Source organism: Mizuhopecten yessoensis, unplaced genomic scaffold (genome assembly GCF_002113885.1).
Source record: "Mizuhopecten yessoensis strain PY_sf001 unplaced genomic scaffold, ASM211388v2 scaffold10815, whole genome shotgun sequence".
NCBI classification, from domain to species: Eukaryota; Metazoa; Mollusca; class Bivalvia; order Pectinida; family Pectinidae; genus Mizuhopecten; species Mizuhopecten yessoensis.
Window position 1 is genome coordinate 163,672 of NW_018408735.1, and position 19,394 is coordinate 183,065.

Genomic DNA, 19,394 nt, shown 5'->3' on the forward strand with positions numbered 1-19,394 from the left:
ATCATTCATGGTCATCATGTTTCTTATAAATCTTATTTTGAACCACTTTGATTCAATCATTATATAGCTCACCAAAAACCTTTTCTGCAAGGAATCTGTTTTTTTTTTTTAATCTCATTCTGGCAACACTACAGACTTCACCATTTTATCAGCATACATGCTCCGGTTTGTCCGCATCAATCCACCGCATGTGCATTCCTGTTTTATAGTGAGGCGCATGTATCCGTCTGCTAGAGAAATGATTACCTACAGTTGAGATTTCTGACGTTGCTGTAAGGCACACCGTATCCAATGATCTGACGGTTATACCCGGTAGTAGCCATTACTGCGCTACCCAGAGGGTGCCCATGGTGTTCAATGTCTACTTTATAATACATTTTCAGTAAATCTTGTCCTGGCTGTAAATTTAAGCCATTGAAGATATCTTGAGGGAACTTGAGGTTATCTATGTATTGCTTACATTACCCAAATATGCGTATTGACTAGTGTTAAGGAGAGACATGTATATGTTTGGTTTTGTTTCCAGTACATGTATAATGTTGTTTTTTCAGAACCAGCCAACAGTATGACACGGTATTCGTCGGAGCCCGAGAACCCCACAAAGTGTAAGCATTAATTGACATGTTAAATGATATTTGGGTTACTTGTTTTATGAATTTAAAAGCATCATTTAAAAAAAAATTAAGTAAAAGAAATTGTGTCTCCAAACATTTTCTTAAAGCTTATTAGTATAGATTGGCTACAGGTTTGGTTCATATTGCACTACTAGATAAATATTTATGTGTTATGTTTTAGTGACTAGCTGTACAATATACTAAAGGGTATGATCACTGTGTGTGAACATTTTTTAATGTTTTCATTAAAGACTTAAATTCTGCTGACACAAATTTTGAATTTATTTTGGAAGGTGCAAATGAATAAAAATTGTGAAGAAAATGATATATATATGCAGTCAGGAATGCAATGTCTACACACACACAACCATTCTGATGTTTTCTCTTTGTAGCTGCAAAGGCTAGGGGTTCCTACCTTAGAGTTCACTTCAAGGTAAGAGCTCCATTTGTTTCCCCGTGTAAGAAACTAAATCTGTCACTCGTTCGTTTTCATTATTGTACTGGTAAATGGTTAGACACAAGGTAAAGGATGTCAAACCATGGATATATGGAGGCAATTCCCCTCTCCAATTGACTTGTAACTAAAATACTACCACACAAATATTTGTCTTTGTTCTATATTTGTTTTTCTGCAAACATATAATGAATCTGATATTACTTGTGTCTATAGTGAAGCAAAGGTAACATATATATGGATCAATCTATTGGTGTTGTCTGCATCATTGTCTGTACGAGGGAACTCTTAAAGGAATGCTTTGATTTTCTTGATGCTTTCTATACATGCCAGGTGTATTAGTTACCCATTGATTATAGAGAAGAAGAAAATGAAAGCAAATAAAGTCAAAATACATCTTAGGTGATTTAAAAAAATGCTCTAATAATTATAATGTTATGTTTCAGAACACCAGGGAGACGGCCCAGGCTATAAAACGTATGCACATCACCAGAGCCACTAAATACCTTAAGAATGTGATGGACAAAAAGGAGGTGGTTCCATTCCGCAGATTCAATGGAGGTGTTGGCAGGAGTGCACAGGTAATATGCCATTACTCACCTGCACATACATGTACCTACCTCCCTCGGGTACTTTTTGACAGTTCCTAGATTCTAAGTTAGCATTAGGCCTTTTCCTTCGTCAAGACACAATTGTTTTTTAACCCCCAAAAAGTTGCATGTTTAAAATCGATCTACTGTAATTCTTGTTAAATGATGTATGTTTTTTGTTTATATATAAAACTTATCTGTTTGTTAACACAATCTTCTTGTGGATCAATTCAAATAGAGAATTAATTATTTATCCAGTTTCATCCTGTATAAGATGTCCTCATTATCTTTCAGACTAAACCTTTTAAGGCATCTCAAGGTAGATGGCCAAAGAAAAGTGCAGAGTTCTTGCTCCAGCTTTTGAAGAATGCTGAGAGCAATGCTGAATACAAGGTAGGACTATTGTGCACTCCTCTGAATCTTAAAGAAAGAGAATTAATTTTCAATGTTGTTACAAGTGTATTTAGAAAGATCATTTAGAAATTCGATAAAATAGGACAAAATGTGTATATAATGGCTATCCCAGTAAAAAAAAATCTACCCAACACCATGACTCAAAAATAAATCTCATACCAAGGCTTTCAGTAACTTCTTTTTGAACAGGCAAAATGACATTTTTAACTGGCCAACTTTTGTAAAGTTACATATGAGATACTTGAGGAAAAAATGGTTTGAACAGGTCAAAATGGGAACAGAACCAGAAATGTTTGCCTGCTGCCTGTTCTTACTGAAAACCCCGTCTACCTCTTCTAATGCTACCGAATGCATTTTCCACAATTTGCACATTTTGATTACTAAATGCGAAAAAGAAATAAGTGCTTTTCGTAAGTTGTGCAAAAATATTAAATGAGAAAACAATTTGTCAAATCAACAAAATCCAAGCCTCTGTTTTATATACACCGTCATTTTAATAAAGATGCAATATGGCATAGCCACTTCGATGATCAGGTCACAGATCCGTAAAATAGGTCAGGGTGTCCTCTCAGAGATGCGAATGATGCCTATTTCTTTGGGAAACACTTAATTTAAAGACCTGAATCCTACTCTGTAGTGAAGCGGACGTAATGTTCACCAATCAATCAATCGATCAAAAGACCTGAATGGAGAGGATCATGTTAGGGTTTAGAGTTTAGACCAGAGTTGATGGAACTAAAACTCTCATATTTTTAAGCCGCTCTTGGCGAGAGCCGAGCGGCTTATAAATTCTGTCCAGAGAACGAAATGACGGACCCCCTTCCGTTCGGGGTGCGTGCGCATAATTCAGTATTGCATGCTTCCGCTATATAGTTTCGTTATCGTAAATAGAAAGTAGAATCTCTGACACTCACCTGTGGGTTACATACAGTCTTCTGATACTCTTCTCAAAATAATAATCCATACTTTAAATAATTGCTGAAAACAAAATGTTTATCTCCGGTGCATTCAGGGACAGTATATCACTATACGTCCCTGTATGTCCCTGGTGCATTCTAGTTGTGTGGTGGTGAAATTCGTGCACTAGGTTTGAGCGTTTTAGCAACTCGGATTGCGATCTGGGGAGTGTTACGCGTGTGAAACACATATGATTCGAGAAAGCACACGTGAAGACTGTCAAGCATTGACGCTGTCTGTAGAAGGAAGAAGTAAATATATAAACTTATAAACCGTATGAGTGATGAAGTATAAACTCTATTTTGATGTTTGAAACGGTAACGTATATATGCCATATCGTGCTTAGGTTGATAACGGTAGACTAATGGCTCCGAGACGAGACGATATGTGAACTGTGTATGCTTATCAAACATTTTTGTAACACAGCATGCTATTTCTGGTGTATTTATTTATGAAAGTGTAACAATTTAAGAACATGACACAACTGCCGCTGCTGTTTGACAAGAATTCGCGCCGTGTCAAAATAGTATCCAATTGGGTGTAAGGGAAATAACTCTTACGTTGGTAAAGTCGCATTGGGAAATATAATTCAAATATATTCCAAGAACATTTGTGAGATTTTGTATATTCAATGACGGTAAATATAGTCGCTACAAATATTAATAATTTTCACTAATATGAATAAAAAATAAATAAAAATAAAAGGAGTACAATGTCTCTTTTCTCCATGCATGTTTTCCCACTACTGTTAATTATCCTTCATTTCACAAGCAAAAAATGCACCTATTCTTTATTATCCATTCACCGATTGCCATTCTGCACGTAAACGCTCATGTCACATCATTGGAGGATGCTAATTAATGAAAATTACAACAATGCGTCACACTTAAAGAGGGTGAAAAAAGAGGAGAGGGAGAAATGTTTTTAAGGCATCATTTAAGAGGTGATTGATTTTGAAAATCCTAAACGCAACATCATCAGATGACCTGATTTTCAATTAGCAGAATACAGAACACATATCTGAGTTATTATAGTAGATTTTTATGCTCAACGTGTCACTGAAGCAATTAAATTTAAAGTGGTGAGCGGCTGTAATGTCACACTGACATAATTCTAGTTTTTATTGAATAACAGATTGATCATGATAAAGTTAAATATATAACACATTTTAGTTTTCTAATTTATGACTTATAATTCTATCGTCTCTTGATGGGTAAAAAACGAGAAAAGGAAAGACAAAAATGAAAAATACTGTTAATTAAAATGATTAAGCAGAAAAATGTTAGATTTATCAAAGACTGCTAATCCTTGGGTTTGCTAAAGCCGATTCTTAATTAAAGGGTTTTAGCAACTTCTGATAAAGGAATTTTTGATCTAGAGTTTGCAGAGTCTAACCATAACCTGCAGGTTGCCTTTGGAAATACTTCCAGTGTTCTCCCCAGGCTGTTTTAGCGTAACGATATCGTTACGCATGCATTTTGAGCCGCTACGCATCACTATTTGACCGTTATACATCAACTGCAAAGTTCTCACAAATCATGATATGCCTAACCTCTTCTCCCGTTTCCAATATTAGACTAGCCCTCATTAGACTAGCTTTTTATTGTTCTCTCGATCGACACCCTGATCAACGAACTCTTCCCTGCAGGTAGATTTACCTGTGGGGGTTGTGAACTACGTATAGGTGTGAAACGTGAACAATAGACCACAATTACCAACATGTAATTCGCCTAATTATAATTCAAAATTTCTGTTAATTATCAAGGCCTCAATCTACATTTTGATTTTCATATGTGACTGACAACCAAAATAAGAAATACAAACGCAGAAGTTCAGACAGTAGCTTTCAGTAAAATGCCAAACGTCGGCTGACCTAACTTTGCTGTATTGTTTTGCGGCCATCAAATTTTAATGCTTGAAATATTAAGCTATGTGAGAAGCTTTTATCAACAAAACACGGTCGATACAAATTTTAGAAAACTTGAAATAAATTGGGCTACAGTAAGATAGATCGTAAGTGTCCAGGCTGCATGTGGTGGCCATGTTGTTTTGATAACCTGAGTAATGTTACGTAATCCGTGATGCAATGGCTTTTGAAACATGGATGAGGAGCGTTAATCATTTTGGTGCCAAATTTATAAATAGCACATGGTTTTCCCAGTTTGACAAGTAACATTATTATAATTCAATTTGATAACTGTATCACTATTTAAGTTTATATTGAAAACAGCATTGTTATCATAAATTTCAGATTTTTTTGTTGACTTGATAGGAATTGAATTTTGAAAATAAATCATCGATTTAAAAATAAATCAATAATTTGTCAAAATAAATACCTTTGGTTTGATGTTATGATAATTTATTTATCCTCGGACATTTATTCATTTATTTCTATGATGAAATCTTTGGAATAGAAATGCTGAAGTATTTGCTAAAATTATCAATTTTCTTGATTCAGACTATTTGTTAAGTGTAAGTATTAAAAAAATAAATGATAAAGAAAATGAGCTATTATAATGCAATGTGAAGATTAAAGTAGTGCTATATATTTAGAATGAACTAAAAAAAAAAATCTTTACTCTTGTTAAAGTTTTTTCTTTCTCAAAGTGGCTTCGCGCTTGATTGGTTGCGATGCGGAAACGGTTCGCAACGCCGTGCTGTGATGGAAGGGGTTAAAAAATAGATCCCATAGCACATCAAAAAATATCTGGGGAGAACACCGACTTCTTTGCAAATAACTTATTACATTTTCTGTTTGGTACCCTATATATATGTATCCCAGAGTCCAGGAGTGGAATAGATATTTTACTTGAAATAGACTGAACTTTTATAATCTTGTCATAAACAATTTAACAGTTCAGATATTCTTAACATTTTCCAATTTAATTGTTTAAAACAAATTTGTAAATTTCTAACAACATTGCAAAATAAAAGCAGCAGTGTTGCTTGAAAATTTTGTGACAGTGGATTAGTATGATCCCAGTTTAGACTTCCCATGAAGTTTAACTGTGGGTTTTGATAGATGGCATAGCACATTCAGTTCCTTTGTACTTGTAAAAAATATGTTATCACAATTTCATTTCATAGATAGATATATTATAAAATAGGAATATTCCTTTAGTTATAGTAAATTACAAAATAAATTATGCCTTTTTTGGAAAACTGCTTTTTTTTTGGGAATACATGTATGTTGCATGGAAATTGTCAAAAATGTTCCTAAAACTGTAACTGTATCTTTAATATTGGTAGGTATTTGATCTTTTAATTTCAATTGCTCATTAGTTTCATGCTGGAGATGTTTCTTGGACTAGTTACATTGATGTAGGAATAGCAAATAATATGTTTGACTATGAAGCAAAAATAGTTGGTGTCCTTCCCTCATTTATCATGTCCAGTGTTCCTGGCATAAACAGTGATGGCCAAATTCCTATGAGTAGAGTTCTTCGTACTGTCGTTCATGTTGAGTGCTAAATGGATCCTCCGAGACAGTAGTATATTGCTCTGTCTATTCTTCCTGTATTTATGCTTAAAAGGGAGCTACCAGTCTAAATCTGAGAGAGTTCTGAAGTTTAGAATGTTTAGTATTTTTGCTGCAATTCGGTGTCAAAAGACGTCATTTGTTTCCATCAATCATATGTTAGTGTAACTGAACTCTAATATTAGCAGGTAGTATTCAAAACACAACATAAATATTAATAGATATATGACATCTAAAGACAGCTTAATGACCCATGTTCTCGGTGATTTGTTTTGCTCAGTTTTACTGGCAGATACAGACTGTTTCCCCTAGCTAAATAGTGCCTTATTTTTCCAAATGACCCAAAACTGAGGAATATTATATTCCCAAATTTAATAGAAATTATGCTATGTTTCCCCAATTCATAAAGTGTTGAACAGGCTGTTGTAAAATTTAGGTAACAAAAACACTGGTTCTAATTTTAGCTTGGCTGTATAAGTAGTTATGTCACACTAGAATTGCTAAGGTGAGAAAGAACACTCATTTGTTAGTTTGGGTAAAAAAAGGATGGCAGAGACATAAAAACGATTTTAAGTTCCAATATTTTGACAATTCAAATGCACAACAGGAGATTAATGACTCTTCACTCCAAATATAAGTTTTTCACATTTAGGTAAGTGTGTCAAGCCACACTTAAGCAGGTATGAAAAGTAGAATGTTGGCAAACCAACACAATTATCCTATCTATCTAGATATTCTGCAACACCCTCTTTCGAGTATTATGTGCAGCGACATGGTCTGTGGTCTGTCTGGTACAGGCACCAGAGGTGGATATCACAAGGATATTCAAACAGAGCTCCATCCAAGAGTAATGAATTCAGTAAGGTAACGAAGGAGCAACTGAATCCTGGGTGTTGATGTTCCTTTGACTGTTTACCTTATTGAACTTAAGTAGTTAGTAGAAAACCTGATACACCTGTATTATTAACCCATATTCACTCTGAGGTATCCTTGTGTTTTTCAGGGTCTTGACACAGATCATCTCGTCATTGAACACATCATGGTCAACCAGGCCCCTAAAATGAGGCGAAGAACATACAGGGCTCATGGACGTATCAACCGTAAGTATGACCAGCACTCCCCTGTTGTAAATCATTTAAATCCAAATTAACAAAATTATGAACAAGATATTTAAATTTCAATTCCAATTACATGATACTGATAAAATTTAAGTGATTTACATTGTTAGTAAGATCATATGGGATGGGGAATATGTAGGAAAATATTTAATAAGTATTTCAAAATATTTAATAAGTATTTCAAAATATAAACAAATATTTAATAGAGAAACTTGGATATTTGTGAACGGACAAAGAATGAAAATACCTTGTAGAATAGAAAATCTGAATATTCAGAAACAAAGATGGCAGTGACCAGTATATGAGTATTTGAAACCTACCAGAAATGATCAGGATATTGTGCTTACTTTGCAACATTGCAACTGAAAACAAAACCTTGCAACTAAAAACAATTTTTAAACAAGGATTATGTTTTTGATTTGGAGGAAATAAATGCCATTCCAAAAGTAGTAAGCTGAAGCACAAGTACATTTGAGTTCATCTTGGTTAGAACTAAAGAAATATATAGCGGATATTGAACAGTTTTCTGTTGTATGCCATTTCATGATTATTACAGAATGCTTTTGCTTAAATGAGAGAGAAAAGGTTGTTTTGTTTAAGTTTTGATTTACAAGGGAGATAACTATCACAACCCACATTGTTCTGCAAGTTTTGATTTACAAGGGAGATAACTATCACAACCCACATTGTTCTGTTGACAGCCTACATGAGCAGCCCCTGCCACATTGAGGTTATTCTTGCGGAAAGGGAGCAGGCTGTGCCCCGCCCCGGCCCTGGTGGTGAAGATGAACCAGTCAAAAAGAAGGTCTCCCAGAAGAAACTTAAGAGGCAAAAGATGATGATGAGGGACTAAATACTACTTTACTAAATTAAACGTGTCTGGTTCAAATCAAAGGGTTTGTGTTTTTTCTGAAGGCCATGGATTTTATCTGTTATTTTGTTATCATACTGATAAACAAAGTGATTCACTACCTTGCAGTTTTCTTCTTTGAAACTTTGTAGCATTGATAGTCATGTTGTTTCAAGCATTCAGATAAGTGAAGTTTTCCTTTTGATCATGGAAACCATTTGTTTCTGGTATGACTAGCTTTGATAAAGTTTTTCAAAAAATGAAATTTATACATTGCAGGACTCTTTATGATAAATAATAAAGATCAAATGAACAAAATACATAAATCGGCAGTTATTTTTTCAAGTTTAAAAAAATCACCGAGGCTAGTAGACCTCTAATCACTCGAATCTACGGAATTTCCTTTTCATTCATATCTTTATTCCTCCATACATGAAGAGTTATATAAAATACATATTTTTAATACACAATAGATATAAGAAAAGTAATACAGTTACAAAATAATGTATAATGACTCGAAAAATAAGTTGATTGAATGATGTAAACTTACATTTAACAATTGCATAGCCTTCAACCAGTATAATACAAAAAGGTTATTTACAGGAACACATGTATTATTGAAGGGTAAGAGCAGAGGCTTTCTCTGCAAAATTGCAACAGTCTCGTACAAAAGACGAGAAAAGATATTCGTCTTCTCCAAAAAGATCTCCAAAAAGATCAGGAGAGCCGAAAAACGTTGTTATTTGAATATTCCGACTCACCTGGTCCAGAGCAACGTCAGTAGTCGTCTATTTTGGAGAAGATGTTATCGCGTAAAGCTAACACTTCTTCGCCAGAGCAGTCCAAGATACAATGTGCAACTGCATCGGCTACAAGCACATTGCATTGTGCACATGCTAATTCACAATCTGGAGAAATAATCCAGAGCTTTGCAACATTAGCGGGGCTAGGTACCTGACCTCTACAGGATGATGTCAGAACTTTGTCTTCTTTTGGAATCAAAACAGGTGGGATACCAACTAACTCGAATCACCAAAACATAGTTAGTTCCTGTCAGTATTTAGAAGAATTGAAAAAACTTTCGGCTTCAATAAAAAGATGATCTGAATTTCATTTCTCTCTCGCATGTAATTTTATACGTTTTTAATATTCTCCAAAAATGATCAAACATGGCCAACGGTGCTGCTGTTATATTTAAACAGAAGTTAAGGTCGGGTTACTGTACATAGGGGGAATCCTTAAGGTACAACTTGGATTACTGTGATCTAATAAGTGATGAGACAACATTACCCCAGACAGGGACTAGGTGCAAAGGAGTCCATCCACAGATCTTGGGCAAAACAGTATCCTTTGTATCGTCAAGGAAACGGCTTAATAACCAAAACATTTGAAAACAAACATTAGGATTATTTTGATTGTCATTTGTATGATTAATAAATAAGGTTTATCAAGTAATCTGCTGGAATATAAACGGCTGTAATAAGATGTGGCTCCAGAATCGGCTGCAGTTCTAGTTGCCTGTTAATAAACGTTGACAAGCTTCCTCCAAAGGATGCAAGTGGCAGTGGATTCATAAAAATTGAATTGGACCAAAATATTTTACTAAAGGGGCATAACTCTTAACAAAAATAGCGAGAGAAAAAAATGAACTGGTGCACTGATTCAGGAGAAAAATTTAAGGAATTTTCAGGACAAGATTCAGTCTTCTGCTGGGGTATAATAAATTTAAAAAAAAAGAAGTTATCAGACCGTTTCCTAATCCTATCTTGTCTGTCCGTCTCGGGACACAGGTGTCGTGACTGTCCAATATATTTTGGAATGTGCATGTATACGTCTAGTGTATTTTGTGTTTGTCCGTAATCTTTATTTTTTAACTTCATATATGATAGCATTCGGTGCTATCTTATATGGCACCGGTGTAAATATAATTGTGCCAACCATTTGACATTTAATATACATGTGTTACATTGTTATACATGTGTTACAATCTAAACAGATGCTGGAAAAATACAATTTAACTTGAAAATAAATCCTGACATCGATTCTTTAGAGTTTTGCGGTCTAGCAACTTTATTATAAGAACAGTTAAAAGATGGTAGGTCTAGTGAGTCGTAATCTCGGAACATGGGAGCACAACGCCCAGACACGTTTAATTATTGTGACAGCAGGCTAGCTGCGGGAACCGTAGTTCAAGATCCATCGATGTTATGTTATTTTGAAATTCTAGGAATTTGATTTTGAAATTTTGCTATTTGAGCTACGGTTCCCTCTGCAGCTTACAGCAGGCGAACCAGAGGTTCCTATCTAAGGAAACATTTCCGAAAAGGAAGATTGTGATGGGAGCAGTAGATCGGACTTGGTCTCCTCGATGTTCCAAGAGGTGGGAACTGATACAGAATATGAAAATTTCGGAAGCGTATATAAGTCAGTATCATAGGTTCATATTTTGTAACGATGAACGTAACTCAGATTTAGGTTTAGGTAAATGAATCGATTCAAAAACGAGGTGAGCGCAACTCATCAAAGATGAGCGTAACAGATGATCTGTTAAATCATGTAGATGAAACTGAGTAAATGCTAGATGCATTGCTGTACCTATGTAGTACAAATTGTATTTAATTTTACACTAACGACTTCGGCTACTGTCAATGAGGTTCTGAACCACCATGCATAGCGAACCACTGACTGCAGTGACTGGAACACTTTGGTTCAAATACATCATATAGCCACAAACTGTAAACACCGCTATTTTTAACCTAGCTCTAGTCGACGCCATTGATTACGTTCACCAACATCAGAACTAAAATCTTCAGCTCATTGAGCGTAGTACAAACTCGATTTGTATTGTGGTTTACAGAACCAGTCACTAATTTCTACACAATTGATTGTAGATGTTGTAATTAAACTCGAATTGTGGAATATCAAAACGTCACTGAAAATATCTCGACTAACTAAAACAAACCAAAAAGTTACTTCCTAAATTTCTTCTTCAGATGGCACCAGAGCGGTCAGTTAGCTGAAATGTCCTCAGAATACAGGGTTTTGCTTCCATCATTTCATTTTTTCCGGCGAGACAAGCCATGCACCCCATGTGGTTCGACGCTCAGCAGAGACATAATCAGTTTGGGTTTATTTTTCATCCGGGGGTTGAAATATTGTTTACAATACCAGCTCCATTGTATCATTTCTTTTATTATTGTCGAAATAGAGTAGTAATATGACTATAAGAACCGCAATCAGATATACTGAACGATTTGATGAATTGACAATTGCGTGCTTTTTAGATATTAATCATAAAAGATAATTTTTCAGTTGTGATTTTTGTTCAGCATATATAGAATTGTTTGATACCATGACTTAGCGAATGAAAAAGGGAAATGAAAATAAGTTGAATGGTTCATTTACAGTCTTAAAAAACAAATTCAGTAGCAAATACCAAGTTACGTACATCATGGTCGTAAGTCACTTACATTCCAAATTAACGGGTCGTTACTTTCATCATACGCTTCGTAATTGTTCACATGACATTATAACTCTTGTTTGTGAATAATCGAGTCGAGTAAGAAGCAGAAATGTGTTTAATCTGCCATGTTCTGCGCCCCTGTTTTCGCGTTCGCCATCTTGAAAATGAACGTAATTAAAGTTACGTACATCCCGTACATAACGTAACCTCCCGTTAATTTGACATTTGGATAATATATAACGAAGCGTTTGAGGACATGTATTATACACGTGAAACTATTGCATTGTAATAAAGCAAATCTCTGAAAAAGAAACAATAAAATTCACGAGCAATAATATATAAGATTAGTAGCAGGCTTTTTTAATAATGATCATACAATCTTACATTAATTTTGCATGAAACACAGGGCATACTTTCTAATACAGTGCCCACGGGAGTGGTCAGTTAACAGTTTTCAATTCAATTCAATTTATTACCAAATGCACATTGCATATAGGCGTACAGAAATATACATATAGATAAATACTTTACAAATATCTTGTACAATGGCGGAGAACATATGCAATAGATTCAATTCCATACATAATATTTACAAATTATGAAATTGGTATAAGTTTGGGAAAATTTTAAGGTTTTCCTAAGGTAACCTAGCGGACTCTTATGAAGCATAATTTAGTTGCATAATTTAGTCGTTTAGGAAATAATACAAATAAAACCTTAATCTAACCAAATTTCTAGGAAATGACAAAACTTCAAAGTCAATCATACAACCTCAACATGAAGGTAGAACGAGTACTATATATTATATAATGAAATGAAATTATAACTCATTGTGAAATAAAAGACATAGAGTGGTCAGTTAACAACAGTTCACCAGTGACCTGCGCGTACCTGCACCGTTGCTATGGTGCCTGATGTAGTAGGTTTATAGGTAAAGTAATTTACCTGGCGGCGACTGAGTAGATATCATACCTTCGCGCCTAGCCAACTCACCCGAGGATAGGGGGCAGTCTGATCGCCGGGAGTGGTCAGTCTGACTATCGAGACTGGCAGTGATGGCGTCGCCCCAGGGAAGTACCCGTGATGGCCCTATCAAGAACCTGAGTCGGACCCTAAATGGATCTTACCTGATGGCCTGTGGGATCGGAGAGGAGGGGGAGCAAGCGGACCCCCCGGATCACCAGGTAAGGCTGAATTATTCTTTTATCAATATTATGTAATTTCTTCCTCATGTGGAATATCGTTTATTTAAATACATTTTACTTAAAATTTCCTAATGTATCTTGATTTCTTAGATTACTCGATTTTAAATGCGTATCTTACACCTGTTACAGGGGATTGGATAGAAATGCGGAAGAAGACGTTATTATGTTAAGTAGTAGCTCTGTTATCTGTCACATTCAGTATCTCTTTTATAACAAATATTGGCCCATTTCAAACACAACATTGTGTTACAACTCGGTTGCATTGCATGTTACTATCCTCGTATCTATACATATAATATATCCTACATCCTGGTACTCATACAATTATATAGTGTACAATTTAGAACTGTATAATACACGTTCCTCAACACCGAGATCTGACGAAAGCTCCGTCCATTCACATAACACCAATTTCATAATTTTTTGTACGAATTATATTTCATTTCCCCAGCAGCGTTTCCTGTTGCCTCAGTTCCTTTTTCTTTGTCGAGTGATTGTTTCGAATCAGATATAAATAGCTAAATTGTTTTGAGGATTTCACTTTCGGACCGAGTTGTTGTAGAATGACAGCCGAACGTTCCACTAGTACTGATGATGTAGGTATAGGTAATCATTAGTAAGGAAAATGCGTTAAATATTTCGATCTCAGAATAAGAGATAATTATGTGCGTTGTTACTTAACAAAATCAAAATCTCAATAGCAGGCGTTTAATCTCTGTTTGAAGTAATATACCGTATGTGTATACCACCATACCGTCACATGCGTCTCAAATAATTTTTGAACGTGTTCCGCAAAGCGAAACACGCGAAGAATATTTATATAATCGTTCATTGAACTCAATTAATCTTTTGATTACACATCTAAAATAGACACCAAAACAGGTACTTATAACAGTCTGATTCATGCAGAAATAGAAGTTTGAAAGACAATGATCTCTTTTTGGGGTTAAAAAACACAGGGTCCTGATATTTATGCAGTAGGTACTTGAGATGGAGTCCCATACAGTTTTCAGTCATGTAATGAAATAGGCATACTCTCAATGTCACGGGGTCATACATGTTAAAATCTTCAAGCAATATTTTCTCAATTTCTGATCATTGTGAAATGAAGCTGATGTTTGGTTAGTAGGGACAGAGTGCTAAGATGCGAGGACCACGCCCCTAGACCCCCGATTAGGGCTAAAACACCAACCCACATCTACGCTCCCGAACTCCCAAGTCCTAGAATCGCGCCTTTTTGATATATGGTACGAACTTGGAGCTTATAAACAATGTAAATGTTGTACTTTTTTCTGTCATCAAGGACTGTGGGTGTTGCGATCAGGACCGTGGATGTGGTGTCCAGCGCGCGTACGAGGGGTGTGGTGCCCAGCACGCGTACGTGAACCCACTGGCCTGTGACGACAGCAGTGGGAGCATTTCTCTGGAGAGCTACTCGGAGGACGAAGACAGTGTTGCTGCTGCCCAGACCTCACGCTGGGTCCAGCAGACACGTGACAGTCAGAACAAGTCCAAGATGTCCAGAGTAATTTCCGTGGACATTGCTGACCGCTCGCTCCCTGCTCCGACCGATACCAGGTACGACATTTGTCAAGAGAACTTATTAGCATAAGGTTAGACAGATATTAGTCAAAAGATCAATATTGAAATAACAAAACCTCCCTATTACATAACGGAATGACACATTTTTAGAAATTTAATATCTAACCACATAACCACGCGATATACTCATCGGTGATAACGGATATATCTCAAAATAAAGTCAGTTTCATTTGCCACCCTGCTAAAACGCCAACATTCCTAAATGTCGAATTTTCCTGTTCGATTTCTATATTGGTTTTCCCGTTAGGTGTAAACATATCTTTACATCGCCGAAGATTTGTTAGATAAACGATTGCAGTATATAAATATCAGGTTGGCTAAGACGCTTACACTCTAAAGAAGAAGTTTGATATTTTGTAACATTAATAAGTCACGTGCATATTTCTAGTGATGGTGTAGTGGTTTGTCGGATCTGTCACGACGACGACTCGGACCATGCTCTCATCTCCCCGTGCTTCTGTTCCGGCTCCATGGGTATGCTGCACATGTCCTGCCTGGAACAGTGGCTGGGTACCTCCGATACCACAAAGTGTGAAATATGTCAGTTCCAGTTCTCTATCAACAAAAAACCCAGGTCCTGTAAATGGGTATGTCCAGTACCGGTCACGTTTTGTTGCCACTGTTCCTATACTTAGATAGATATTGTGATCTATGGCAAGAAACATTGGGGAATTCGCTACGGTTTCAAGGTCGACCAAATGTTAACATACCTCTGCTTACATTATATAGAACTTGACTGATAACTCATAAACGGTGCTCCATGTTGTCTGCAATCAATATCCGGTACACATCATATTCATTGATGTTTCCAATGGGTATTGGATATAGTATCTTCTACCACATATCACTATCATTCTTTACAGAGATAATGAAATATTTATTGATTAACGTAGACATCCATTGTAATTTGTTAGTAATACTATGTATTACTACCACCTGAACCATTTTGAAACAGACTACATAGACATGTATGCTAGGTGAAACTAGGTATTTTAAAAATGTATGCTAGGCGAGACTTAACCTGTGATTCTTAACAATTATAGTTGAACATAATTAAACTGTTTCCCTACCTGTTCTGTAGTTTCTGACCAATAAGAAGCTTGGCCGAGAGAGGCGGTTACTGTTGGCGGATATGTGCTGTTGTATGTGGTACGCGCCGTCTACCATCGCCACAACGCTGTCCTGTCTGATCGGCGCCACGCACTTCACCTCCGCCAAGAAGAGCTGGGAGGCCACTAGTCTCATCCTCCTCGCCACCGTCAACATGTGTTTTTTCATGCTCTGGTGTGGGGTACGTATGTCCCTGATTCTCTGCTACATTCTCTGTCCCCTTGTATCTGAAATATAATTTTTAGTTAAGTTTGTCGCGCGGTTCCCGAGTTTCGCTAGCCCAGCACGAACTGTTTTCAGTCAACTCTATTCTGTTCACTCGTACAGACTTATGGTACATATCTATTTAATATTATCTGCTGCGTAAACAATACCGTCAATAGGCGAAAGGCTCTGCTGATTGGATGTGTATAGGACTCGAACATTCTTTCTATATTAACAAACCTATTTCGCCTTTCGTCACAGTGCTATTTTGTGCCATCCTTTGACATTTCTGAGAACATTGCGCTTTTTGTCCGGTCCTGTTTGACCTTTCTCGAAACTTGACAATGTCATGCTTATTTTTTAGTTTGCATTTCGCCGAAATCTGAAGATATGCAACAAATGGAAGGCGACTCACCAAGTGATCCGTATAAAGTACAACCCTCCTTCAAAGACAGATACGATAGCCTCACAGTCCTCGTACAGGAAGTCCGTTGATATCCCTCCGGAATCGCCGCCGTCTCCAGCAAAGCTAGCAGAGATGGCACAGCGAGAACGCATCACAGGAACGCCATACGGGTCTCCATGGCCACGACGTCAGTCAAAGTTACATAGTACGTCCACACCGCGCGTGTCGTCCGCCTACACTAAGCTGAATGACAGCTCGTGCAGGATTCCGGAACAAACTCCTATTAACTTCATCCGAGATCACATGATGCGAAAATGGGGACTGTATTCAAGCCACTCTTCCACGCCTGTCCGCGAGCATGACATTACCGCGGTCAGGCAGGAGCGCACGAGACGCAATCCGGAATGTCAAGGCGTGCTATGTATGACGCCTATCGTTGCAGACACCAAAGTGACATGCGACCTTCCCAAACCCAACTCTCCCGTCTGGCAACAAGGATTGCAGGGGTCACATCTGTTAAAGGCAGATCCCGAGTTGGAAGGAATTAATACACTATGAACACACTAGTGTTAATGACTTAACATTTTCCGGAATACATTCAATGACAGCGGAAGGTTAGCTATCATCTTGCTCCGTTCAAAGGTGTTATCATCAGAATGGATTTGTGTATTTAAAACGTGTGATACGATACCTGTCTATATTATGATGTCATCTTAGTGCTAATTTCAGACTTGTGATATGCGTTTCGAATAATGTATTACTATGATTGGTCCACTCAATTTATTCTTTTGAAGATACCTGGACATTTCATTAGGTTCAGTCAGACACCCCGAGTGCCTTACGATAAGCGACTACGCCCGTGCACGTTTACAGACTAAAGTGGGGTAAAAGTATAGACTGAAAACTGTACGACATGAAATGTCTATAAAGCATCTCCGATCGTTTTCGATCTGACAAATAATTGTGAATTATAAACATAATTTCTTGAATATTGTTGTTTTTCTTATATTGTGGATGGAGTTTAAAGCAAACATGAATTATCATATCTTTTCCCTTTTCATGTTTAAAGGAATGTTTTGTGCTTCTCTTGCATCAAAAACTTAAAAGGTTATTTTATAGCTTTCAGCTAATGGTACCAATGCATGAGTTATAATCGCAAAGAAGAGTTCCATTCAGAAAGTTGGAGTAGTCTCCCTTGTATATAGCAGCTGGAGCAACCAAAATGAGTTTTCTTGCTTAGATAACCTCCCCCCCCCCCCCCCCCAACCCCTTTTTTCATAGGCTTTGCGTCACATCAATTTTACCCTTATGTTGATGCATGACATTTATAATTCCTGTATGGAAACATTGGCTAAGTGTTAACTTTGTTACATTGAGGTCATAAGTTCGACCCTACATTTTTAAAATTTATTTTCAAACATCAAATTTCGAACAACTACGATTTCGTAAATTGCTTGGCAAGATGTAATTTTTAGGACAACAGAAAGCCTAATCAGTCGTCATCATTGAATCCGATCTACCAGAGTTACTCCTCTTCGTTCCTCACTGTTAGATAAAGGTAAAAAAAAAATAGCTAACAATTTATTAAGTTATCTGCATTCTTCATGCAACAGTCAAATCTTTGAATATCTTGATGGGTGCACATGAGCCTTAAATTCGGTCAAAAATGTATAACAGTAACACAAAACATACCTATAATATTATTAAAAAGTAGACAGGTCTATACATCGTGTTATATATAGAATACTCACCAGGATCATCTTATCTAAGTAACCCTGCTGGAGGTGATTCACCAACGCGATTCAAAAGTCATTTACAGGATTCCGGGCGCACCGTTATAAATATTCATGTAAAACGTTAGGTTAAGTGTATAATACGTAGCTAATTAAAGCCGTGACAAGATCGTCACTTGGGACTAATTACATCATGACACGTAGCTATAGCTATATTACCCGAAACTGAAGGTCATTTTTACCCAACTTTCGAGTCGAATCTCTATGTAAAGAGGGGTATGAAAACAGTATTGTGTACACTATGTATCATTGAGGTTAATCACGTCGTACTACATATACGCTTCCTTGTGTAAACATCGTATCCTCGTCCAATTTTCAATTCCAAAATCTTATCACACCGTCTTTAACCATTATGTAAGATATGCATTGTACACCTCACCCAACGTTTCACAGGAATAGCTGCACAGTGCTTCCTCCAGAATCCTGGAAATGACAATACAAGTGTGATGGCGGATATGTGTCAGCAAGACTTAAGAGATAACGGATTTATGTGACTTCGTTGTTGTGACGCGACTGTTATCAGTTATATAAAAAAAAAACACCCACAAAACAGAAATCGGACCTCATCAGATTCTTAACAATACTTTTCATCTTTCGCTGCCTCAGAGACTATGTATGAGAGTAGATATCTCGTAAAAAAACCTAAAGACATGTATGCCTACTGTCTTCCATTAGAGGATATGGCGTCATGCGCCATGACATGACGTAATCTACATTTAGTACTCATAGGTGTAGGGGGGGGGGGGGGGGGGGACCTTATTATAAATCATTGGTTTACATTGAACATGTAATCATCTTAACTATACAGCAAGACACCAATTACAATTAACAGTGGCACTGCTGTACATTTGTATATGCACATGTTAGTGTCCTTGTCGTCATAGTGTTATCGCCGTCATTTGGAATTTTGACATTGACATGAGTAATTTGGCAATGTTCCGTTGCATAAATTATAATAGAGAAGAAGATTTTTTCCTTAAATTTATGAAAACTTACAGCTTTGTCGATGAATAGCCTTTTAACGAAGTCGGCAAGTGAGAGTTATGTCCCTTGATCTGTGTTCTTGTCATTCTATCGTTAATTACATGTAATGTTCAGTCTTACCTAGGCGAATAGGGCAGATCGCGATAGAATCA

At 36.7% G+C, this 19,394-nt stretch overlaps 2 protein-coding genes across 2 annotated transcripts; both read left to right on the forward strand.

The window, feature by feature from the left end:
- The first annotated feature begins 513 nt into the window (after nucleotides 1-513).
- LOC110462627 (60S ribosomal protein L17-like) lies at nucleotides 514-8,514 on the forward strand. The gene is made up of 6 exons (XM_021516681.1): nucleotides 514-605; nucleotides 1,007-1,047; nucleotides 1,515-1,649; nucleotides 1,953-2,051; nucleotides 7,511-7,607; nucleotides 8,327-8,514. Exons 1-6 carry the CDS (start codon nucleotides 530-532, stop codon nucleotides 8,476-8,478), a joined length of 600 nt encoding a protein of 199 aa, XP_021372356.1. The 5' UTR covers nucleotides 514-529; the 3' UTR covers nucleotides 8,479-8,514.
- Nucleotides 8,515-12,947: 4,433 nt separating this feature from the next.
- LOC110462628 lies at nucleotides 12,948-17,443 on the forward strand. Its single transcript, XM_021516682.1, has 5 exons — nucleotides 12,948-13,122; nucleotides 14,447-14,721; nucleotides 15,134-15,332; nucleotides 15,827-16,036; nucleotides 16,424-17,443. The coding sequence occupies exons 1-5, from the start codon at nucleotides 12,994-12,996 to the stop codon at nucleotides 17,021-17,023; spliced, it is 1,413 nt and encodes a 470-aa protein (XP_021372357.1). The 5' UTR covers nucleotides 12,948-12,993; the 3' UTR covers nucleotides 17,024-17,443.
- The last annotated feature ends 1,951 nt before the right edge of the window (nucleotides 17,444-19,394 follow it).